At 39.0% G+C, this 25,053-nt stretch overlaps 1 protein-coding gene across 1 annotated transcript; it reads left to right on the top strand.

Annotated features, from left to right (window-relative positions):
* Nucleotides 1-4,069: 4,069 nt before the first annotated feature.
* Nucleotides 4,070-24,524, top strand: CASP7 (caspase 7). The gene is made up of 6 exons (XM_053949751.1): nt 4,070-4,182; nt 18,861-19,009; nt 19,857-19,985; nt 20,458-20,633; nt 22,267-22,405; nt 22,951-24,524. Exons 1-6 carry the CDS (start codon nt 4,070-4,072, stop codon nt 23,172-23,174), a joined length of 930 nt encoding a protein of 309 aa, XP_053805726.1. The 3' UTR covers nt 23,175-24,524.
* The last annotated feature ends 529 nt before the right edge of the window (nt 24,525-25,053 follow it).

Raw genomic sequence — 25,053 nt, 5'->3', positions numbered from 1 at the left:
GAAGAAAAGTGTGAAAAGCACGTAGAGTATAGCCCACATAACCACCAGTGTCCAAATATGCCCATTTGTTGTGTATCATAACACAAATAAGACTCAAGTTTAAAACTCACAAAATATGGCATGTGCATTATTCTCATCTCTGCCTGATTACAGAGACAAAACACATCCATCAAGCTGACTGAGGTGCATTATTCTACAGAATTCCATGAAGTTGTAGTGTGCCCAATCACCCTGCCCTACCCACATATTCCTCACAGCATATCAAAACCATCCATCCTTCCTTGCAAAATACATGAAAAACTAACAACTATTCTTTAGAAGGGAACACACTGTGAGTCAATCAAATCCTCCATCCTAAAACCATTCCCACACCTGCCTCCCAGGTCTCACAAAACCCCATCCTTGTTTTCACAGATGTTGTGCAGAACACAGGACACAGTTATTTTTCCAGACAGGGACTGCTCAGTTGCCTAGAGCCTTCTAGTTTGTACCTGCCATCCACCTTCCAGTTTCCCAAAGGCATGCCCCATTTTCATCCTGTAGCTGCATGCAGTGGTTAAACATTTATTTTTCCCAATGCTAATATCCAGTCAAAAGCTCCATTATTAATGTTTTTAAGGAGGAGGCTGAGTCTCCAGGGCAGAGGAGAGGAATGGTGATGCTACAGGTATCACATTGCTGGCTCTTTCCCCTACCCAGTAATGCACACAGCCAGCTGTGCCATATTCTACATGAGAACTTCTTTCCTTCCTGACCCTTTCCTAGGTGGAAATCACTCCATGCCCTGAAGCAAGATACTTCCTTATTTTTCTTTTATATTTCTAATTTTCCCCTTACTCCATACTGAAAACAAGCAAGATTTTCTGAAAAAGAAGTCTAGCACCTTAGACTGCATTAAAATTAAGATGTATTTAAGAAAGGTATTGCAGCACACTGAGGAATCAAACTTTCTCTTTGTGAATGCCAGCAACCAATGTGAAAAGAAAACAGAAACTGAAGTTCCATCAACAGTTTGAGAAATTCCCCATAACTAATTCTAATAGTAAACTCTTGAAAATTGGCAAGCATTATTAGACCACTTTTCTGATAGCAGTACAATGGTGTTTAGAAAAAAGTCATTTCTAGGTCTGCTAATTTGGCTGTGGTCGCCAGATGGCAATGGATAAACATTTTCATGAAGATACAGAATCAAAGAGTTTCTGTATTTCCTGGGTAACACCCATACATATAATCAGAAAAGCATATCTGGATGTTCTGAATCTCAGGTGCCACTGTCAATCACCACTGGTGATTACAAAGTCCCTCTCCTCTCCTCTCCTCTCCTCTCCTCTCCTCTCCTCTCCTCTCCTCTCCTCTCCTCTCCTCTCCTCTCCTCTCCTCTCCTCTCCTCTCCTCTCCTCTCCTCTCCTCTCCTCTCCTCTCCTCTCCTCTCCTCTCCTCTCCTCTCCTCTCCTCTCCTCTCCTCTCCTCTCCTCTCCTCTCCTCTCCTCTCCTCTCCTCTCCTCTCCTCTCCTCTCCTCTCCTCTCCTCTCCTCTCCTCTCCTCTCCTCTCCTCTCCTCTCCTCTCCTCTCCTCTCCTCTCCTCTCCTCTCCTCTCCTCTCCTCTCCTCGCTGTCCCTGGTGATCCATTATGGATTTGGAAATGTCGCTGTTTTCTTAAAAAGAAGCAGCTAACAGATGGCATGAGAGGAACCATGGGATTCTGTTAGTTTGATTTTCAGGAGAAAACTTTGACTACACATCCAGCCAGGAGCCACAGGCTTAATCCCAGGAAGCAGGGAGCAGTCCCAGCAGCAGTGTGCAGACACACGGCAAGAGCTCCTCCATCACATGGACACACTGACCTGCCGGGGAGCAAAAGCCTGTTTGTTACCATGCCTGTGTTTTGTGCCAATTAGGAGGCAGTTACACTGAAAAATGTCTCTTTGATGTAAATCTCTTCAGGTAGTGAATGTTAAACACCACGCACCGCTGGGTAGGTGTATGATTTTGCAGGATTGGAGCCTGCATCCAGGAGTAATTAGCAACACTGTGCCAATCTTCAGTCCATGTACTGGACTGTTATGGCTGCACAGTGGGATACCGTAATTAGCAGAGATGCAACACGCAGAATAATTGGGAGGATAAGGAAATGCCACTGAAGTTTATATAAGGGGGGAAATTTCCTTAGATCTAGACAACCTCGTGTCACCATGAAACTTTCCACTCTTCTTTGGCGGGGTGTGCCGGAGCACAGCTATTAAAAAGTGGTAATTTTGGTTTCACTGTGATGTGGCCGTCATTACCTGGGGAGCGAGGAGGGCCCGAGACCCTCTGCCGGGGGGGATGGACAGGGTCAGGGACAGGGGTGGGGTCAGGGATGGGCCTGGGGACAAGGGACAGGGATGGGGACAGGGACAGGGATGGGGTCAGGGATGGGCACAGGGACAAGGGACAGGGATGGGGACAGGGACAGGGATGGGGTCAGGAATGGGCACGGGGACAAGGGTCAGTGATGGGGACAGGGACAAGAGTCAGGGATGGGGACAAGGGTCAACGATGAGGACAAGGATGGGGTCAGCGATGGGGACGGGAACAGGGATGGGGTCAGGGATGGGGACGGAGACAAGGGTCAGCAATGGGGACGGGGACAAGGGTCAGCGATGGGGACAAGGGTCAGCAATGGGGACGGGGACAAGGGTCAGCGATGGGGACGGGGACAAGGGTCAGCGATGGGGACAAGGGTCAGCAATGGGGACGGGGACAAGGGTCAGCGATGGGGACAAGGGTCAGCAATGGGGACAGGGACACGCCAGGGGAGCCCGCCCCGCCCCGGCACCGCCCCGGGAGCACCGCCCGCCTTTTCTTTAAGTTTCCCGTTAAGTTTCGCTTTCGCTCCCGCGCGGCCGGACCCAGCGGCAAGGCAAGCCGCGGGCTCTTCCCAGCCCTTCCCCTGCCCCTGCCTGCCCCGGCCCCGCTGCCCGGCTCCCTGCCCTGCTTCCCTCCCCTGGGCTGCGCGTTCCTTGCTGCGTTCCGCTGCCCTGCGGCCCCCGCGCTGCTCCCCGGCACCGCCGCCCGCGGCCTGCCCGCTCCGCTTCCCCTTTGTGCGAGTGCGTTCGCCAAAGCCGAGGCTGGACCCGGCTTTGGGAGCTGCTCTTACAGCCGGGGAGCTCCCAAACCTCTGCCAGCGCCCCGCTCCCCGGCCGGGTGGTGCAGCCGTGGAGCCACTGGTGGGCTCTGAGCTGCTGCTGCTGCCAGGTGTCCGGGGTGGTTTCGTGGTAAACGTGTGTTCTTCTCAGCAAATGGGTGATAAAAGCAAATTTAATCTGTCTAACTATGGGAAAGGGGCAGGAATCGCTGCTAATTTCCTGATGAAAGTCTGGAAGCAGAGACCAGATGTTTCAGTGCATCCCACCCCGAGTGAAGGTCTGCGTCTGCCCTGCGCTTCTCTCTGCTGAGCTGGCGCAGATCGTTCTGCTGTGGTTTCCCAACTGCTTAGTGATTGAATTAAAGCCATCCATGGGAAATACACAGGACTCTCTCACTTATACGCATCTGACTATGTATATGCAAATGAAAACACAGGAGCCCTTGCTTTCATCCCAACATGCTTCTTTCCAGACCATGGAAAACTATCTGGGATGAGGACAGCTCACTTGGGCACATGGCAGGGTACTTGGGACTACCCTGTGTAGGCCAGGTGTTGGACTTTGATGACCCCAGGGGTCCCTTTCGACTCAGAATATTCTGATTCTATTTTATAATTGTATTCTATGATTCTGTGATCTTTCACTATAGAATTATTTTTGATTTTACTGTAATCTGCTTTTTTGAGAGTGATGTTAGACAAGTTCCTTTTCGTAACTGGCACAAGAAAATAGAGATGGCTGAACATGTGCAATGCCACAGCAATTCAGGTCCAGAAATCTGTAGCCACTCTTTCTTGAGGAAGTATTATACAATAAAACTGACTAAAACCCTCACATGTATCTTCTATAAACCAGACCATAAATAATCTGGTTCATAGAAGTATCTCTAAAATGTCAGTGCTCACTGAGGGACACTTACATTCTTGTACTTTCATTTGCAGATGTCAGAGGATCAGCATGATGATCTCTCTGCTGGACAGGGAGGTGATGAAGATGGCTGTGATGCAGTTGATGCAAGGCCAGACAGAAGCAGCAGGTTCTCACTTTTTACAAAGTAAGTTCCTATTTGTACTCCTGTTTTTGTTGTTGGATCAGCTGCCATGGTACCCTTTTAATCAAATAAACACAAAAAGGCTTGATTTGGTGTTCAGTTTGCCATGTCCACAATGTTATTGATGATCTGGATAGAAAGGTGGTTCATGTTGTATGAATTTAATGTATCTTGTCTGCACCTTAAAGCATTTCTTTATAATATCCCCTAAAGGGAAACATATAATATCTCCCATAAGTTTTATTTGGCAGCTAAGAGACCACCAAGTTCATTTAGCATCAATTACAGTCCCACATCTTAAACATTGACCTTTGGTGGAGCTGGGAATTGAATATGCCATTAATTATCTATTTTACTGCACTCAGCTCAGCTAATCTCCAGCATCACTGGAATCCCCTGCTGACTGCCTAAGTTACTTTAAAGCCTGGATGTGCCATCTAGGTTGTAGCACAAAGAAGCCTCACCAAGTCTAGAGATGTAACCCCTTACAGAATACATTAAAAGCCTTTAATTTTAAAGCATAGTAGTCTCACTGAAGCATAAACTTACTTTCATTAAATCAGTGGGAAGCAAGAACTATTTACTGCTCACCTGTACTCCTGAAAACACTGTATAAATGTGATTAGAAATGAAAAAAAATGAAAAATGAACATGCAAAGTTTATAAATACTGTTGAATGTCAGCAAATGGTTACTTCACATTGGATTTAGTGAGATTTTGCAAGAGATATTTGATGCAAAGTTTAATGCAGAGAGGTTTTGATTTTTTTTTACTATTGGAAATTTACATTAAAGTGAGCAGTATAATTCAGAGAGTACATGGCAAAAATACTTTTATTTTTTCTGTTTATTCTATGAGTTTAATAGGGGTAACAAATCTGTGAGAGAAATGAAAATGCTTTAGTCTTAGAAGACTTTTGATGTGCTGTTAAGCAAATCACTGTACTTTCTCTGTTTCATTTTATCATTCCTCAAATATGTTTCATGATATGTATGTGTATTATTAATTTTAACAAATAGACAAATGTAACATTTGTTTCTAAATCTTGTCAAATATTTTTTCAAAGGTTTCTTTTCAACTTTATAGAATGTATGTTTTGATATTTGATCTGGTCTTCTTTATAAAAGGCAATATGCTAATGCTATTATTAAATTATGCAACTCAAAGTTAATAATTTCCAAAGAAAAGGCAATAATCAGAATTTCTATTACTTTTTCTATAAGAAATATTTAAAATAATTTGGCTATTCATCAGTTTGAGGCATTCATCTTTTGGGAATTCCTTGAAGATGCAATTTACAACATTTTTCTTTAGAAGTAAAAAATTGCTCAGATTAAATATGAGGTAGTTGAGAGAATTCAACTTAGATTTTGTAGAAAAAAATACATTTGAGAAATCTAATAGAGTTTCTTGAAGAAAGTAGTGATTTCTTAAAGAGTAATGAGGTGCTTGACAATTAATGTATTTGTCCTACGGAAACTAAAAGTATTTGGTCTGAAGGAAGATAGGGGAGGAATGTGAGAGGATAAAGGAAAATGGGATCTGATCTAAACTATGATGGTAATAAAGGAGAAAGTGAGGGGAGAATGATCATTCTTTGTTCCTGGCAGGGAATCTAGGGGACATCCAATGAAAAGTTCATGCAGTAGGTTTAAGACAAGCATTAAGGTGTAATTTTAACATAGTGCAGAATGTCACTGCAGCCAGGGGATATGTAGATGTCAAGATTTTAGGTAAATTCAGAAGAGACTAGATGTATGTGTGGAAGAAAATTCCAGATGTTAGCATCTTTGGTGAAGATGTTCCTAAGTCACGTCTCTGTGGGAATATATTCTGTATCCAATTTCTTCTGTTTGTTTTTTTCAGACTCATTCCTAGTCAGTACCAGATACCAGGCTAGATGTACTTGAACTTGAACCAGTGTGGCTCTCTGTCTTGATTGCCAAAGCTTCATTTTGACAACATGAAGTAATGCATCTTAAATAAGGTGCCTAGAAAGCTTTGGAGTGACTAGGATTTTATTGTGACTAGGATTTTATTGTCCCTTTTTTTGGTTTATTTTATCAACCCAGTCTTTGCCAGTTGTGCAGTACTCTCAATGAAATTCTTCACTGCATTTCATGTACTAAGTTCAATAGGAAAACAAGTAACTTGTGATGTTACATAAGCACATTAATTTTAATTGGAGAGAACAGAGCAGTGAGAAGCCAAATTCAAAGCTGTGCAGAAAGACCAGCTGTTTCCAGGAGCCTCACAGCTTCAATTTGCCACTCTCTGGCTGTGACTGGAGATCTGCCTTGTCACAGCAGTAACTAGAAGTAAATTAAAATCTTACTCACTACAGCACATTTCTCTCTGAGAAGTCTGTGAGGCTGCTGTACCAAGGAGGCCACGAGGCTCAGAACAAGCCAGGATGGGCAGATTCTTCTGATATCTCAACGATTTAGGGGAATTGTGTTCTACATATTTCCTTCTCTTTGGAAAAGTGCTAATACATAGCTAATACTGGTGAGAAAAACTGTCTGGTGGGGAAGAGAGTTGGAAGAAATTTTGGATTCAATCTGCCAGCCGTGTTTGGCTCCGGGTTTTTATTTAGCCACTAGATGGCAGGAGGGGATTAATTTTGTCTACTGCAAAAAGAACAAAAAATGGGCTGTGCTGAGCAAAAAGTTGTGTTCCAGAAAGCAAAAATATCAAGACACATTCTGGCAAGGCTGCACACCAAAAAAAGTTTAAGACCTGTTTAAGAAAAGATTCAGCTAAGGATTTCAAATATGCATTTTATTTTTTTAGCTAATAGAATTTTTCCCATATGAGTTTGGGGTTTTTTACTATGCTATCTGTGCTCCTTTTACACTTTCAAGGCTTTAAATACAGTCTCGCTTCTTCACAGGATGATTTAATATCTTCATTTGGTGTCTTTTATCTTTTATTAGGGACCTCCATTAGGGAGATTGATAGCAGCAAATGCATTTTAGCATCCAGAAAGCTCATGCAACATGAAATGGAATAAAATTGCACTGTGCTAAGTAGAGTTAATATTTCTCTTAATCCTAATTAAAGTTAGGTTTTTTTGAAAAGCTGCATCCAGAAATTCCCAAGGCTTTGTAGGCTTGTATTTGCACTGTGAAAAATCCTGACTGCTTGTGGGCTTCAGTGAAGAAACAGTGCAGAAGAGTTTTGTTATTAGTAGTGTCTAGGCACCAGTTTTATCCTAATTTAATTGTATAGAACCATTTATCATCTGATTGCTTTTATCTGCTCCAGCCCTACTGTCTTGTTTTATAGTCAATATGCTCCTTCTCATCTGGAAACAGAAAACACAATTTAAATATTCAGAAATCTTTACAAATTCTTAGTAACAAATGGAAGTGTGTGATTCTATAGTGCCCTCATTGCAGACACTTTAGATGGATTGTAAGTAAAAAATGGATTGTAAGTAAAAAGTAAAAACTAAGAAATTTCAGAGGTTTTGTGGGGCATGTAGTCACCAAGAATATTTTAGCTGTTTAACACTGCAAATCCAAAATATCTGTAAGATATTTCTTTCTGTCAAGTCACAACACTTTAAAGTTTGAGACTTTAGAGTAATTTGAAAGTTTCCTGGAAATGCCAGTGTGCCTCTCACCTTCTGCAGTTCCATGGTTGTGATAGTTATGTAGTTAAGATATCTACCAGGTTTGTAAATTAGTATTTAGATTAAAAAGATTCAGGGATATATACCTTTTTATTTCATGTGTACAGTGTTTATTTGGGTTGCAGAACATCAAAGTGAGGAAGCAAAGATGTTACCAAAGGCTGTCTGTTTTAACTTCATCACCCTTGTGTCAGTACAGCCATATTTCTCAACATAAATAACTTTGTCCTTCAAAGAATAAATATTCATTTTTGAGATTCATCCTCAGCTGAACCTCAGGTCTGGAGTTGTAACAGGTATAGGGAGTTGTCTTTCTTTCAGTTAAGCTTTTCTGTTGTCCCTCTGTCTTTTGGGGATCTATTTTCCATCCACTTTTCACTGTATCACATGCATTCTGAATTGGAAGGACCCACAAGGATCATCAAGGCCAGCCCATAAGTGCCTGAATGGGGATTACCAACAGCTTGTTTTTATATTGATTTGTAAAAGAAGCTCCTTTTCAGGTAGAAATTTTATGAAGAACAGCTTCACACTGATGCAGATATATATGTTTTCCAGAGTTGTCCATTCTGTTACATGATTTTCAGTGTCAGAATATTACAGATTTTTCAAAATAAATAGTGCTAAGAAAAGTATCTCTTTTATCCTTAGATAGACTAAAAATAGCAAGCTACTTTAAAGCAAATAACAGCTGATGAATCATTCTCTGAAGTTATGTTCTGGGCTGCAACTCAGAAGTCTGAGCTGACCTCCTGTTTCAGCCTCATGTTTCCTTAATGTCTCTAAGGAAGTCACTGTGTGCCTTAGTTTGTCCTGTAAATGGGTGATGATCTTTCCTTTTGCTGTCACAGCTCCAAAATCTATCACAATATAATTTTAATTTTGTTTGGAGTTTGCTTGTTCTGCTTAGCACAAGGTAAACAATATCAATTGTTTATGTTCACCTGAAAGCACCAAACATAAAATTTCAGAAGTAATTTATAGTCTGGAAAAGTTCCTACAAAGACAATTAAGAGATTGTAACAAAGAACAACAGGGATATTTCATTTTTATTGCTCTTTTTTGAAGTCAGAGGTTGTTTTGGGGTTTTTTGGTTTTGTTTTGTTTGTTTGTTTGGGGGATTTGGTTGGGGTTTTTTGTGTATATATGTTTGTGTGTGTCTGTGTTTTGGGGGTTTGTTGTTGTTGTTTTGTTAGAGCAATTTTTGTTAGGTCTGGAACTCAGCTTCTGGAGAACACTGCAGGAGTATTTAACAATGAGTGGAAACTCATTGATTTCAGTGGCCAGTGCTTGTACTTTCCCTTGGATGCTTTCTGCATGTACCTCATAGGAAAAGCCCAAGTATCCTGAAATAGAATTTAGTCTATATTACAAGAGCTCATTGATTCACAGTCAATATTTGTTTCCAGTCTCCTTAGAGCCTTTTTAATGTGAAGTACAGCAAACACTGGGTTATCCAGGAACTGTATCTGAAGTAATCACAGTCAAGTATCCTAATTACTTCTTAGTGTAGTAATTTATTTCCTTCATTACAACAAACTCTGGGTTGTGTCATACAGAATTTGGAGGACAGTTATTTTGCAGTGTGACGTTTAAGCTTTCAGAGCAATCCAAACAAATTTAAGCCAAATTTATAATAAACAAAAACTGCTTGAGGGTAAATATGTAGGAAGTAGTTGTAATAGAGAGGGTTTGTAAACTATGCATGTTAATTTGCATTATTTTGCCAGAAACATTCATTGTGTAAATATTGTAGCAATGGTGGATCAGGTTTTGACAGAAGGAAGAGGTGAAGTCTGCTGTCCTACCTCCATCTCAAAATCTATTTTCCTGTACTCTTACACAGGAATAGAGATAGAATGAGTGATGGGAGCATGTTTTCTGCTTGTCAGCAAAGGTAGCTCAGGCTGCATGACCTCAGCTGGCAGGGTGATGGCTCGGGGGCTTTGAATGGCCCCACAGAACAGAAGAGTCCAGCGTGACCCACTGCTGACACAGGCGAATGCTGGGCCTGAGCACACAGAGCATCCTGTTCTCTCTGCAATGCAACCCCGAGCATGGTGGGCTCCTAGCATTGCCAGAGAACACCAGACCTGCTCCTGAGGACAAGCTGAAGCTGTTTTCAGATGCAGTGTGGAGTTCCATTTGATGATGAGCCAAGGTACTGTAGAATGTTATTCACCTCCTTCCTTCTCTGGAAGGAAAAATCATGAGTTTATACCATAAAACAGTTCTGTTTAGCTAATCCTAGCTCCACTGGCATTTTGCAATTGCTAATCATTGCCAGAGTGTTCTCTGAGCATTAGTGTTTGGAAGGCTTGCTTTATTTTGAGTCATTTTCCAAGCAATCCATATGTACCTGTTAATTTCTCTTAGTGCCTATGAAAGGTAAAAGAACCTTCACCTTTTTTTGCATATAATTATCAGTTGCCTGTGTACATTATACTGCCTAGGGCATGATCATGCAAGATTTCAGTTTCCAGAACACCCATGGAAGGTATGGATGTGCAGGTTTTCTAGAAATGAGCAGAAAGCCTTTCAGCAAGCAAAATTCTTTATTTGTAAAAATTTACCTTTTGAATGTTTTTTGGCTATTATGTTGCATTCAGTATTGTGAGGCCTGTGTGGCAGATAAAATGCAGCTAATTGGGAAGCTGAATCTCAATTACAAAGTGATGATTGGGAGTTTAGAACTGTATTTTGCAGGCATCACACCACAAAATTGTCATGTGATCTGTGAGTGATCCCTAAAATATTAAGTGCACAAAACTAGGGCACTGCTACCTGTTTCTTTTTTTACTTTTGTCTTTTTTTAACTGTTGTGAAATGTGGACAATATTAGATATTTGTCTGTTGAAACTTCTTGTCCAAAGTGCAGCTGGCTTAGTCCCAATGCACTTGTTCTGCTTCATTTGTATATAATAAATTAAATTGCAGTTGTGGTTTTGATTTGCATTAGTTAAGGCCATCACTAACACATACTTAAAAAGACAGGAAGGCATATTTAGATTAACTATCAGAACTTCAAAAAAACATTTGCAAAGCATGCCAGAAGTTGTAGTCTGAGGCTTGTTCTTTCAAACAGCTCAACTCTTTCATTATACTCTGAGTTATCTTGGACTGAGTTTCTCAGTTTTCCAGATTTTTAGAGAAGATTCTCTCTCCTATTTGGAGATGGATCTGAAACTAAAGTGGAACAAAAAAGCTACAAGAGTAGCTTAGGGTCTCAAAAATGTCTTATAATGAGGTATTGAAAATGTATTCAGTGTTTCAATTGATGTTAAATAGTCATACAGGCACAAGCATTGTTCTCTCTTCAGAGAAACTAATGTGAAGTAATCAAAGTAAGGAATTTGTTTCTGGACTGAGATCCACTGTAAACCTCCATAGTGGAAGTTTACAATAAGAATGTAGATAATAACTTTACAGTAAGGATGGTTTGTTTCATGCATTTTCTTTCCAGGAGGCACCTGTCAGTAAGCAAAGCCAGACACTCTAGACATAAGCATTGCACAGATGGACAAAATACAAATTTTTAAATTATTCTCCACTTTACTGGGCAGAATCCCAGAGTGGGTCAGGTTGGAAGGGACCACAGTAGGTCATCTTGTCCAAGCTCCCTGCTGGAGCAGGATCATCCCAGAGCACATGGCCCAGGATTGCCCCTGAGATTGGCTCAGTTGGTTGGAACACGGGGCATCAGTTTTTGTATGACCCTCCCCCTGGAAAGAAGCCACATGATCTGCATTGCTGTATGAAATACATTTCTTTAGACTTCATTTTGTGATGGAAGAACTGAGACCAAGAAATACAGAGTTACTTTCCCAAAGTTATTCAACAGCAGAAGCACAACTCATTTTGGTTTGTTTAATACCTTTCATCAAGTTAAATGGGCAAAGCATAGCTAGCATATGGTCTTAATAAATATATTTATTCTGTCTTGTACTCTCAGATGTGATATTAAGAAATTTAGGGAAATGCCATGATTTCTTTAAATAAATTGAAGCAGTTTATTCTGCAAATTTTCTGTGAAATCTGTAACAGTACTGTTTCATATGTCATATCAAGAACAAAAGTACGTTTTTAGTATGACATTGGTTTTTTGGATGAATGAACTCAGTCCAGTCTTGGAAAGAATTTTTTTTAATGATAGCTTAGGTCCTTCCCAGCTCTAGTATTATCTTGGAAAGTTCAAGTAAATAAACACACTGTTTGCCTAACTCCTTTCTTTTGATACTGCTACAGCAATATTTTCTGTTCAAAATTACTGTGTTTACAATTATTTGAAGGGCCTGTGACATGAGCTTCCAGATGAACAAGAGATACTGTCCTAGTAGGTTCCTAACTTCAGGTTCATTCAAAGAAAAGTCTTTGTCTCTGTTGGCCTTCAAACTGGCTTTGTTTCGTCAGCTGCCAGTCTGATTCCAAAGATGCCCTTAAGAAGTCATGAGCTAATGGGCAGTTCAGAAAGAAGCTGAAGGCTAATTAATTCCTATGGCCCTGTTCTTGAGAACATTTAAAGGCATTATTTCATTGCCTGAGCAGTCCTGTTGCTCCCAGGAGGAAAGTGGAGTGTGTTTGTTGGAGGCTGTGGTGTTCCAGGAGGCACACTGGCCATTTCCCTTTATTCCACTCATTCCCAAAAATTACTTTCAAAGTTTAGACATTTCAGCAAAGCAATATATAAATAGGCAAGGGCAGCACAGACCTCATATATCATCAATAAATATGAACTTCTACTGAAATTTTTAATTTCTTTAACAGATGAAACAAGATCGTGACAGGGAACAGAAATCTAGGAACACTTTTTTTGTGTGTGTATGTGTGTGTGGTATTGTGTTGTTTATGTTTGCTATTCTAAATTGCAGCTGTCAGTTTTCACGCCTTTTGTGTGAGACATCTGTGTGCCGTGGTAAGCAATGTAGGTGAAATAATTAAGGTAATGTAAGGTTTAAATGCCTTTTGGGGAACTTCTATGTGCAGTTTTGTAGGATCACTTTTCTTCTCTCTGCTAAATGAAGACTTTCTATTGTGTGGAAAATATCCTGACTTTAATATTAGATTTTTTTTTTCAGTTTTCTTTTGACATCTATCTGGAATATATTTTAAAATAACCTTCTGAAGACTGGTGATTTTATTGGTGCTCATCTATCAAAGTCAGCAGTCCTTTGCTAACGTTTGCTAATAGGGAAAGTGTTCAGTGCTTACTTGAACTTCCTCCTATACAGTTTGTATTGCCCCTTTTTCCTCAGGGGACCTCTGTTTCAGCTGTTAAGCTTTTTCTTTCAGTTTCTCTCAAGGCACATAATTTGCAAGCCTGAGTATGCACTTTCAAGTGCACTGTAATGCAGTTTTAGTATTTGGTCTAGTCCTTGTGGTTTAGACTTTATCCCATGTAATTTATGCTTTCTGATTTTTAACAGCAAAGAAATATTCATTTTTATGAAAGACAATTCAAATAGTGACACATTCTTCTTGTCCAGAAATGTTGCTGTTCTGCCAGCCTGATGCAATATTAATGAAAAAAGGCAATAGGATAATCTGTTATTTGCATGCAGTTCTAAATCTGTGTGACACTACCAAAACAGATCTGACAAAGAACAAAGAGTGTGGCTTAGAGAACTCAAGATCTAAAAAGCTCTAGTCAGGTTTAACAAGTGTCTTTTGCTTGATATTGCCCACAGGGTTCAAGATTAAAAAAAATCAAAGTGGGGAGAGTGTACAGTAATTAGAGATGTATTAAATACAGTTAAATTAGAGGGAATAAAGGTATTAAAGCTGAATAAAAGTATTAAAGCTGGTAGTCTGAAGAGAAGTTTATGCAGAAGTAAGAGATCCTAATGCATGGTTATCAGAAAGCTTCAGAAGTATGAATTATGGAGCCCACATCAGACCACTAATTATTGAGGCTAAGGTAGAAACTTAGAACAAAATATTGAACCTTGTTTTAGCTAATTTATAAATTCTGCTTTCTGTTCTTTTTTTTTTTATTAATAAATGTAAATTAATCTTCAGCACACTCAGTTTTACTGCACATAGCTTGGGGATGCCTTATGAATTCAAACACAATCTTATTTGCATTTTCATTGTTTTCTGTCTGTCCTTTCACTATCTTTTAATATAACTAAGTCCAGTCCAGGATTTTTCCCCAGGAGAGTAAACAGCATTTGTGATGAGCAGTAGTCACAAACACAGTTTATACTGTGCATGCAACAATGGAAGGAGAGTGAGGGGTTTTAGGCAAAAAGAGCAACACGGAGCCACACAATCTGCATAAAAATAAAGAAGCAATATAGGCTATGTAAGTTTATTAAGAGGCCTTAGAACTAATGCATTGTCCCGTGCCCCCCACAAGGCTATAACTTAATGGGAAACTTATTCAAATGAAGCCTGCAAAGAAGCCAAAATGAAGCCAAATGTCAAAAGTCCTAAGGGAAACATCTCAGTTGTTTGTAACAGATCACAGAGCATTGCAATTTAAGACACCTTGCATCCCACAACACTTAAGTGTATGAAAGTTCTGGAGGGTGTCAGTGGATTACCTGAGAATGTTTGTACTGTCCACTGCTCTAATCTTACCCAGACTCAACAGAAAGGCTGAGAATGTGACAGAAACCAGAATAAAACTATTCACCAATGCCAAAAAAGCATTTGGACTCCAGAAGGAATACTGAAGTGATGTGTTTTGCAAAGACACCATGTTTTCAAGGGCAAATTTTCCTTTTATCCAAAACATGTTATCAGTTTTTCAAAAACTATATTGCACATTGCATAAAAGAAGGAAGCCAGAGTAAAGCTGTCAGTGTTTTGACATATTCCTTATCAAGGAAAGGTGAGGTTTACTGAACTGCATAGAGCAGAGTAAGACACAGTTCTCTCCTTTTGTGGGTTTACTTCAAATAGAAATGAATGGAATCAGTGTGGCCTTTTCCACCCATCTCTGAAGGTCAGCTCCCTTAAATTAAATAGTATAGAATTGTAGAATTTTTTAATCTGCTTACATTTTTCAGTACACCAATAAAAGGCTCTAATTTTCTTGGGAGAGAAGGGGACTATAGCTTTCTTTAAAAACTGGATATCCCTCTGTAATACCATTTTTAGAGTTTATTTTGAAAAACTCTCCCTGGAAAAGAACAGTCACTTAAATAGGCAGGCAGAGGAGTAGATGAATACTAGATGAATAAAGACAATGCAAAAGGAAGCCTTTGTCCTGCACATGGATTCTTAGTATGTTGGTATGCCACACTAATATATGGCAGCAGCAGGAATGGAGGAAGGTGCAAGTAGAAAGGAAGTCAAAAGAGAGAAAATCACAGCTGCTAAGAGACACTGCTTTATTTTTTCTAAATAATCTTTAGGTATAGTTAAATGCTGTCAGTGGTATTTTTATCCTTAAATCTTGAACCACATTGAAACAATAATTTATTCCAAATATAAGAGAAAAGGTTTGTTGTGATAGGTAGCAGTCCTTTAGATGATCAAGTCCACTACTCTGACTTTGGCAGCATTGACTTTGGCAGCATTTTAGCCACTCATGATGATAAAACACTTTACTACTATTTAAAAGTTCAGTAACAAAATGATAGCCAGAATAGATAACTTTTGTTTTATATTTGAAAAGTGAGAAGTTGATAATAATGATTTTCTCAGAGTCTAGATTTGATGAAATCACATTCCCAAATATGCAGTTGGTGAGCCTAAGGCCTGGATTTAGAGACATAGTGAGGGTGAAAATGTGCAAGCTATATGAGAGTGCCAGAGTGGAGTTTCAGTTTTTCTGAACTTTTGACCAAAGGGAGAGAACATAAAATATACATGTATGAAATATAATGGCAATAATGGGGAGAATATTTCTGTGTAAGGGAAAGATCAGTGACCACTAATGGAGTGAGGAATAACAGCACAGCTGTAATTAAGACCTGAAGAAGGAGCAAACAGTCATGAAATTCAACTTTCTGTTTAGTCCAGGCAAGTTTGAATCCCAAAAGAGGGAAATTAAAGACACTAGATGTCAGAGAAGCAGAAAGAAATCGAGCAGAGGGCACATAGTTTAAAACATTTTATAACAGCATATAACTAATCTGTGGAAACCCTTTTGGAAAATGCAGTAATTAGAAAGCTTAGTAAGAACAGCAGTAAACATTTATATTAGCTGGTCTCCAGTTGAAAGTTCAGAAAAAAAGATTTAGGCTTTCAATCATAAGCCAGCCTGTCAGTGACAGGAGATTTCTCTTAAGGCCTGATTATTACTTACTTATAACTTTATTAGTTATCATTAGCTAACTAATGGAATCTAAAATGTTGGACATTATACTGTCAATGTAGTCCAGTCAGGCAGTTCCTATATTATGCTATGTTGGCAGAGGAACCAGAATATTCCAAGAATAATTTCAGGCTAAGTATAATCCACAGCCTTTACTCTCTTATTCATTCAGTTTGGACTGATGCCAAAAGATTTCTGGACCTTTTTATTGTCTGCCAGTAAGGAAGTGATAGGCGTAACCACACTGAGTATCACATTAACCTGTTCAGCTTGGGAGGAATCAATAGACTAAAACCACAGTGTCCTGTGTAAAGAAATGGGGAAATGTGCTGCCAAGGCTTGTCTGTGGTGTTTGCCATTGACTGGCACAGAGCTTCTGGCTGCTCTTGAGAATTCCAGCAGCAGGAATTACATCCCTTAAACTCACGAGTATTTCTGCATGAATGAGTGCAAACTATTGAACTTGGGAGTGAAGTGGTTTCAGAGAAGTTGCGTGGCTACATTGCTGTGCCACTTAACCCTTGCTGCTATTTTCAGTGGGGCTTTTTCTAGGGTAACGTGGCTGCCTGATTCCTGGGCTGGAATTTGGTCACTTCCAGCATTTTAGAATAGCAGACAGTGCAAACATGATACTGCTCAAATGGGTCCATTCTTGAGTGTTGACAGCTGTTCATGGGTTGGACCTAAACAGAAATGTGTGCACAATCCCCTTGAAAATATCCTGTTGTCTCTAGCAGGCACTGTTTGAACGACTTTTTCAGAAAATCACTGGAGCCAGATAAATCTGTAGAAACTGGAACCTGTGGGCTGAGGAAATGCCTCTTCATGGACCTGAGTGGTTATTTGTTGTTCTGAAATTTCTTTTTCTCTCTTTGACAAAGAACTCTCTGGTGATGGAGGACCAGGGGGAATTTTAGGTTAAAATAAGAATCCAAAATCTCTTTGAAAGTCAAATGTAATACCAGCATCATACAGCTCTGACTGATTCTTTAAAAGAATTAGTAAAGAATTGGTTAAGACTTTTCTTGAGGCAAAGCATATTTGATTATTGCTTCCAGAGCCCTCAAGAAGCATATGCAAGGAGAATAACCATATTTGCAATTTGTCAGAAAAAAACCCCTGTATTTCCAGACATAATCCTCAAGTAGATATGGTTCAATATCTTGTTTTTCAGTCCCTAAGGGAAGTCTAAAAGAGGACATGATATTAAGATGGTCACATGTAAAAAGAGTATAATGGAAGCCTGCCAGGTGCAGCTCTTTAATTTGGCCCTTCATAATAGAATGTTAAGCCACTCAAAGATAAGAAGCTGTTTTGAAATTGAATTGCAGTAGCATTTATACATGATGAATCATTTAAAGAAGGTTTATTATAGATTCCAATTGATCTTGTCCTTTAGTAATAAAAAAGAGGACACTTAAAGCTAAAAGACAACCATTGTTAAATCAGGCAGGTAAGAAAATAGATTACCTAAACAACATTTAATCAATTCATAGCAGTCTCATGTCTACAGGTTATTATTGAAGCAAATAAAATAATAATTCCTTAGGAAGCTGTCAGGATGAGAATAGTGAAAGCACTTAAATTAATTGAGGTTATAGGAAAAATCTGATGTTGTTATAACCAAACTGTATTATACAGTTCTTTGTGCTGTGAAAGTAATTTCTGTTTTCCTCTCAGACATCAGCAGTAAATACTATTGGAAGCTGGATGCTGGAACAAATAAGAGAGGTGCCAATAGCTTCTTCTGCCCTTTCCTGAGCATTGTTTTTAAGTGGGCTGGCTCCAAAGCTTGCTTATAATTCTGGGATTGAATTAGACTCCTTATAGGCTCTTATTGGCTTCAGTTTTGCTTGAGAAAATCTTAACCACACCTGAAGCTACCTTCTTGGACCAAAAAGTCCACCTGTACTCAGCAAGTACTGCTGAGTTCCATGCTTGTACATCAGGTGTGCATGCTAGCTGTAATTGATTTGGTATTAATACTTTATTTAGATTAAATCTGTGAGTAATGTCTGTACTGTCCCTTGGCATCTCTTTCTAATCCAGTGTAAGACTCCAGTACACAGCAAAAAGATCAGTACATAGTCATATAACCAGAGAAGATTTATTAATATAACCCATTAACATAATTATTGTAATAGTTTGACTTGTTTTTTCTTAGGTTTATTTGACATGAAGTTCAGGTATCAGTGATTACATTGAAATGTGCTTGGGTTTTTGCATAGGTTCAGACTGCTGCTTGGCAGACCAAATTAGCACGTGACTTGTTCACATCTGTAACCTTTATCAGTAGAAACTACCTACTTCTTAGTCTTAATCTGCACAAAATTCAGGGATAATGGTGATTCAGTAAACAAATCACACAGTTGGGTAAACTGCATATCTTCATGTTCCTGAAATAGCTGCTATGGGAAATCTGTCTGCTCTTACATTAATTACTTACAGTAAAAGTAAAATATGTCCAGAAAGAGTTTGCAAAAGGTTACTGCCAGCCTCACTTCGTGTAGGCCATTTGTTTTATCTCTGGGTCAGGATCTGTGTCCTGCTGTTGGCTGCAGTTCACTCCAGAGTTATTTCACCCCATCAGACTCCATCCGCACACAGTAATCACTTCATGGAAATCACAAGATTTTTGTGCCTCAATCCAAAATGTAAATGAAAAAAACAAATATTAGGGAAGGAGAAACATTGGGCAGGGCTGCACGAGTGGTTTGAATTACGGTAAATAGGCCATGCATGTGACTGGTCACTAACAATAATTTCATTTGGTTCACCTAGAAAAAGGAAGAATGGAGAAGAAGAGCAGCCAAAGCCCCCCCTCAGTAATCAATACCGAATTGTTACACCCACATTCCAGTATAATATGGATTACAAGAAAGTTGGCAAATGTATTATTATAAACAACAAAAATTTTGAAGACAAAACAGGTAATGTTCTTTCTTTGATGATACTCATTACAGACCACAGAATTTTTATACTTTCTTTAATCAATAAGTATTCCATTTTTAGGACATGGAATTTTAATGAATGTTTTTATCTTTTTTGATAAATACTTGTTCCTAAAACTTTTTCTGTTCTCTAACTACAATGGCTCTTTTCAACATCTTTTCAGTATATGTCTCAAACACCGTGTCACCTTGCTGTAACAACTTCAAACTAAACCTTTGTTCCAGAGTTTAAAACTATATTGTTAAAATTTGAACTTTGGCATCTGCAACCCATGTTATAAATTCTCTGTCCCTGAGCTACAGCTATGAGCTACAAAAGCTAATAGCTGTAGGTGTGCTCTGTTCACACTCCTGCATTTAACTTTCCAGACCACATGTGGTTCCAAGGTAGACAATACTTGTGTTATCATCAGGTTTGTAGGATTTTTCCTGTACACTTGGCAAACACAGTAAGTTGTTTTCCCCAAAGATTCTGTATCAGTTACTTTTACTGGGTATAATAGGGACACTTTTCAAAAAGTTTTCCATGGGGTGCTTTGTGCCTGTGTTCTACTGCATAACCAAAAGGAGATGGATCATCCTTAGAGCTCCTGTGCTGCAAGGTGCTGGGGGCACACCAGCATTTTTCAGGATAAGATATGTGTTACATTGCATTATTTTTAAAATCTCACAATTTGCTCACAGTGCTGCCAGAGGATTGTTTTAAAAACATGTCACCAAGGCTGTTTAATTTTATCAATGATAAACTTAAACATTTGCCTTTGAACACGTGAATCATTTTGAGTTGCGTAACGTGCAGTCAACCATGTTCTTTGTTTTCCGGCAGGAATGGGCACACGCAATGGCACCGACAAAGATGCTGGAGACCTTGCCAAGAGTTTCAAAGACTTAGGGTTTGAGGTTGATATACACCATGACCGAAGCCGTGATGATATGGAAAAATTACTGAAGAAAGGTAAAAATTCACAATTGTAGAATAATTTAGAGGGGAACAGACCTTTGGAAGTCACTGAATCTGCTCCCTGCTCACAGCAGGTTAAAGTAGAGCAGATTGCTTAGGCCACACACATATAATTTTATGTATGAAGGATTTGTTTTCTGAATGGACTGGGCTTAATTCCCCACCTCATCCCTCAACATCAATTCAGAAATGCACGGTGTTCTTGTGAAGCACTTGTCCTGTGTATTAGGTGGAGAGCTGTGTCATATTAGATAAGGAGTTCAGCCTGTTGATTCCAGTGGGCTAAACTCAGACTCAAGTGAAGGATGTATCCACATACTCATCACATTGTAAAAGATGATCCACTTCTTCTTATGCCTGACAGTAGGAGCCCAGTGTATATTTAGCCTCAGAAAAATGTGTCTGCTCAATATAATTTCCATTCAAAACGTGGCTTCCTTTTGACTCAGAAGTGTTTGCCTTGTAGCTGCCGAGGAGAACCACAGTGATGCTGCCTGTTTTGCCTGTATCCTCCTAAGCCATGGGGAAGAAGGGCTCATCTATGGCACAGATGGACCCATGGCTATCAAGAGTCTGACTGCACTGTTCAGAGGAGACAAGTGTAAAAGCCTTATAGGCAAACCCAAACTGTTTTTCATTCAGGTAATAGCCCTGAGGTAAATACAGTGTCCTTCTGCTGCAGCAGGGAAAACATGCTTTGTTGGTTGTCTGCCCTAGAAAAACCCTGTAGCTTGACTTACTCAATGTTGCTGGAAGTTGGTGAAAAATGTGTTGAGAGAAGTATCTATAGGTAAAATTATTGCTTGTTTTTAAAAGATAATTCATATACGAGATTACCAGGTGTAAAGAATATTATTGTTGTCATTTTCTACATGTTTTTTCTTAGTAATATATGGACTTCAAAGCGGAAAGATAAACTCATTTAATGCAGACAGAACTAAGGACAGTACACAATTTTCAATAAGAATAATCCTGTCCAGGTCTCTTTCAATTAAGGCTGCCTCTACAAATTACTGCTTAAAGAAACACTTTTCCTCAGTAGCCTAAAAATTTATATTGCATTTTAAATTAGCATGTAATTAATTGTATATCAGTTAAACTTTTAAAGACAACTGTTTCAAATAACATTAACTGCCATATCATGGGTCTGAATTCTCTTTTTTACATAATGCATAGTATTATTTACATATAAGAGTTGCAGCAGATGTGGTTTTCCTTAGGCTATTCTATCAATTAATCCTCATCCTCAAAGTGAAAACTGTTTTAAACTCTTCATACTACTAAAATGTTGTTTCTTCTAATTACACTTCTGAAATGGTTACTTTATAGACTTTAAAATTATCTTAATAAAGGCAATCAGGCCTCTTATATAAGCCAGTCAGACCTGTCCTTTTGCAAGAGCTGTCAGTCAAAGCTACCGATCAAGAGCTGAAAATTACCCACTTGGACTATTGTCCCAGTGTGCCCTTTAGCTAAACCCATGATTAAGATAAAATTAAGAATCAAAGAGATAAATGGAAAAGTATTAAAAACTCAATATACTTGTAATGGGTCATCAAACTCTAGAACAGGTTGCCCACACTGTAGAGTCCCCACCTGTGGAGTCCACTGTCAAGAAATTGTCCAGAAGTAATAATTGGGGCTGAGAATGACTCTAGACTGGTAAAATTAATCATGGTTAGAATAAAGCAGTGCTGGCATGGCACTTGTTAACCAACAACTGAGATGCACGGCCTCAACAGCTTTGCCACCCTCTGCTTACAGGATTTGTATATTTTTCAAAGGGTTAGCTAGTGACTTGATCACTGAATAATTAGATATCCCCTGACGCTGTGGAGCCAGGGAGGGGCGAAATGACTCGCACGATTTCAGAAGGCAAAAGAGTGTTTATTCAAAAGCACTTCTCTCTTTTATAGAGAACATCGTGAACATTAATTCCATTGGTCTTAAAGTAAAAAATCATTTCACCTGATTGGTACACTGGACTTAGGTCAGTGTGGTAGAACATATCTATAAACAATATGAACAGAAAACAAGATAATAGATTGTTTACATTTCTCTTGGATTTTTCCCAGGCTTAGCCTGGCAGAAATCTTTCTCTTTTTCTCTCTGACTGAACTGAGAATATCTACAATCCCCCAGAATTGCATTTCTGCTTTTAATACATTCAAAGTACTGCTTAGAACTGAATCCATTAAAAAACTTTGGTGAATACGTATTGTTATAACACCTTGTTTCTGCTTACTGGAAATATTCTATTCTATTCTGCTTTCAGGCCTGCAGAGGCTCTGAATTTGATGAAGGTATACAAACTGACTCTGGACCTGCCAATGACACCCTGGAGACAGATGCCAACCCGAGATACAAAATCCCAGTAGAAGCAGATTTTCTGTTTGCTTATTCCACGGTTCCAGGTAAGGAAAAGAGGGTCAAGATGGGGGTAGGAGCCTGAAAACTCACCATCCATACTGACTGGATTGGAGATGGACCCCCTGGTGATACATTGTGCACTGATGGACAAAACACCCAGTGTACATTGGGTTTCCACCCCTTCTACACTGGCTGCAGAGGAAAAGGGAGGCTACAGATGGCAAAGGCACTATAACTGTGTTCTGGGAATCCTGCCCTTCCATGTCCTGGTGTGCTGAATGCGTGATGAAGGCAGGAAGAGGAATAGTTACAGTACAATACTTATTCTCTGGAAGGAAACCTGTGCAATTTTACTTCTTGCAGATTCCCTAATGCCAAAATGTAGAATGGTACTTAAGCAGTGTGAGGTTTGGAGAGTTAATATACATTATTCTCAGCTTTAATGAAGTAGTAACATGTATGTATGTAATATGTAACACAAGTTAAGAGTTCAACTTTCTGTGTGTGCATTGTTAATCTTTGCCCAGAATCTTTCACACAAAAGAGCAAAAATAACTCCCTGTATTTTCTTTCTTGTCTTTCTTGTTAGGTTATTACTCCTGGAGAAATCCTGGAAGAGGCTCCTGGTTTGTGCAGTCTTTGTGCTCTGTGCTAAATGAGCATGGAAAGCAGCTTGAGATCATGCAGATCCTCACTCGGGTCAACTACGTGGTGGCCACGAATTTCGAGTCCCAGTCCGACGATCCCCGCTTCAGTGAGAAGAAGCAGATTCCCTGCGTGGTCTCCATGCTCACTAAAGAACTTTACTTCTAAAAATGCATTTTAATGCAGCCCATGGTGAAAGGTCAGGCTATGGTTTTGGGTGGAGATGTGATATTGGACAGGAGTAACACATTTTTAATAACAGAAATGTGGTAACACTAGATTTTTATGTTGTATAAGCTGGGGTATGTGATGGATGGAGAATATGCAATATTTTAAAGAAGCTGTGGGCCAGCCTGACAGCTATTACTAATTATTGTGTCTTGGTTTCCCTTTGTGTGGCTGTCATGATTTATGGCTACTGAAGATGTTATGAGTCAGCTACCTGACCCATAAAGCTTTTTGCCAGAAAGCAGATTGTAAATTAAGAATAAAAACAAAAAAATCTTGAGACTCCTTCTCATTTACTGCTAGCTCATGGAACCATAACCTCCTTGGAAGTTTCCAAAGACCATCATATTATGGGTTTGTCCAGTAGTAAAACAGTTTGTAGCTATTTAAAAGGGTGTTTCTTAGTCTACTATATTAATTTCCTTTTAGTAAACATTATTCATGAAGGCTAATGGTTGCTCTGTGCTCCATCTGGAACTCAGTTTATTTAGTCATCATTCTAGCATAAGATGAATGTATAAAAAAATCATTGTTTTTAGATTATTTACCTGAACAATATAGAAATGTAACAAATAGAACAATCAAAATTAAAATCTTTGTAAAAGATTGGCAAATTTTACTTGGATGGTACCATATTGAAGTGCCTTTGTAAAGATACTTTGCCTTGCAAATGACAATTGACTGAGAGAACAACCTGAACGGTGGTGTTGCAGTTCTTCTGCTTGCAGAAATAAAAATGTCTGCTTGTTGATTCAAAACTTTTGAACCATCAGAAAGATAATGACAAGGCTTTAAAACATTAAAATCTAATGTTGAAAAGGTGGAATTATATGTTCCAGCAACAAATGCACGTTTAGATTTAACTTTTAGTTGTGAGGAGTTTTGGCAAAACTGGAAATGCTTTCTTGAATCAGAAACCAGACGTGCCTTCTTAGTTACTGTACGGTCTTGATTTTGTGTTTTAGAGTTATGTTCTTGATCTTTATATTTCTACTTTTTATATTCACTTTAGTTGGTAGCTAGGTCAAAAAAGTAAGTTTAATGATTTGGTTAAACTGATAAAGAATTAGTTGTTCACCCTTTTCCCAGTTAATGTACTCTATACTCCTTGCAATCTTCTGAGAAAATAAAGCCAAGTTATCAAATTGTTAAGTTTATTTTCTTACAAATACTGTGACATAGTGAGACATATATTTTTTTCATAAGTCAAATTTATAGTTGTTTGAATTAAATAAATAATGATTTATGGAAGTATTGAGCATTACATCAATAAAGACCTTTTTTTAAAAATCTCTTTTGTATATGTGCATGTTTGCCACTTGATCTGGTAAAGCAGAAACCAACCAAGATATATCCCAGTCCCTTTCTCTTTAAGGAATGCAGGTGGTCTCTGGCATCTTTTCAGAAGGAGGTTTACAGTGTCAGGAGAAATGTAGATTAGAAAAGTAATTCAGCATTGGGTGACTTGGGTTGGACAGGCCACATCCTTTCTTGGAATAAACCAAAGTCAATGGAAGTATTTTATTGGAAATACCGTGTTCCACCAGGGCTTAATCTTGCCCTTTATACAGTAAATTGTACGGTGTTCTAGCAGTGCACGTGAAAGTGTTCTCCCTGCTGCTTCTGCCAAATAGCTGCATCTTAAGCTATTTTCTAGAATTAAGGATGTTCCTGGTTTACCATGGCCAGCCACCATTTCAGTATCTGTTACTCCTCTAGAGGCTCTTTCATGTCTTTATAGTTCATTAGTGTTATTTGCTTGAGGTGTAGCCTGTTTCTAAATTTCTGTGAAAAATATTCCCCCATCTCCAGAACTGTC

The sequence above is a fragment of the Vidua chalybeata genome, chromosome 8, assembly GCF_026979565.1.
Source record: "Vidua chalybeata isolate OUT-0048 chromosome 8, bVidCha1 merged haplotype, whole genome shotgun sequence".
Lineage (NCBI taxonomy): Eukaryota > Metazoa > Chordata > Aves > Passeriformes > Viduidae > Vidua > Vidua chalybeata.
The sequence above is the reverse complement of the archived record's forward strand: the minus strand, read 5'-3'. Positions and strand labels throughout refer to the sequence as shown.

Excerpts from the sequence above, each read along its gene's own strand:
- CASP7 (XM_053949751.1), top strand. The coding sequence starts at position 4,070 with ATGTCAGAGGATCAGCATGATGATCTCTCTGCTGGACAGGGAGGTGAT. Across the intron at positions 20,634-22,266 it reads CCAAACTGTTTTTCATTCAG|GCCTGCAGAGGCTCTGAATT; the intron begins GTAATAGCCCTG and ends TTCTGCTTTCAG. Across the intron at positions 22,406-22,950 it reads TGCTTATTCCACGGTTCCAG|GTTATTACTCCTGGAGAAAT; the intron begins GTAAGGAAAAGA and ends CTTTCTTGTTAG.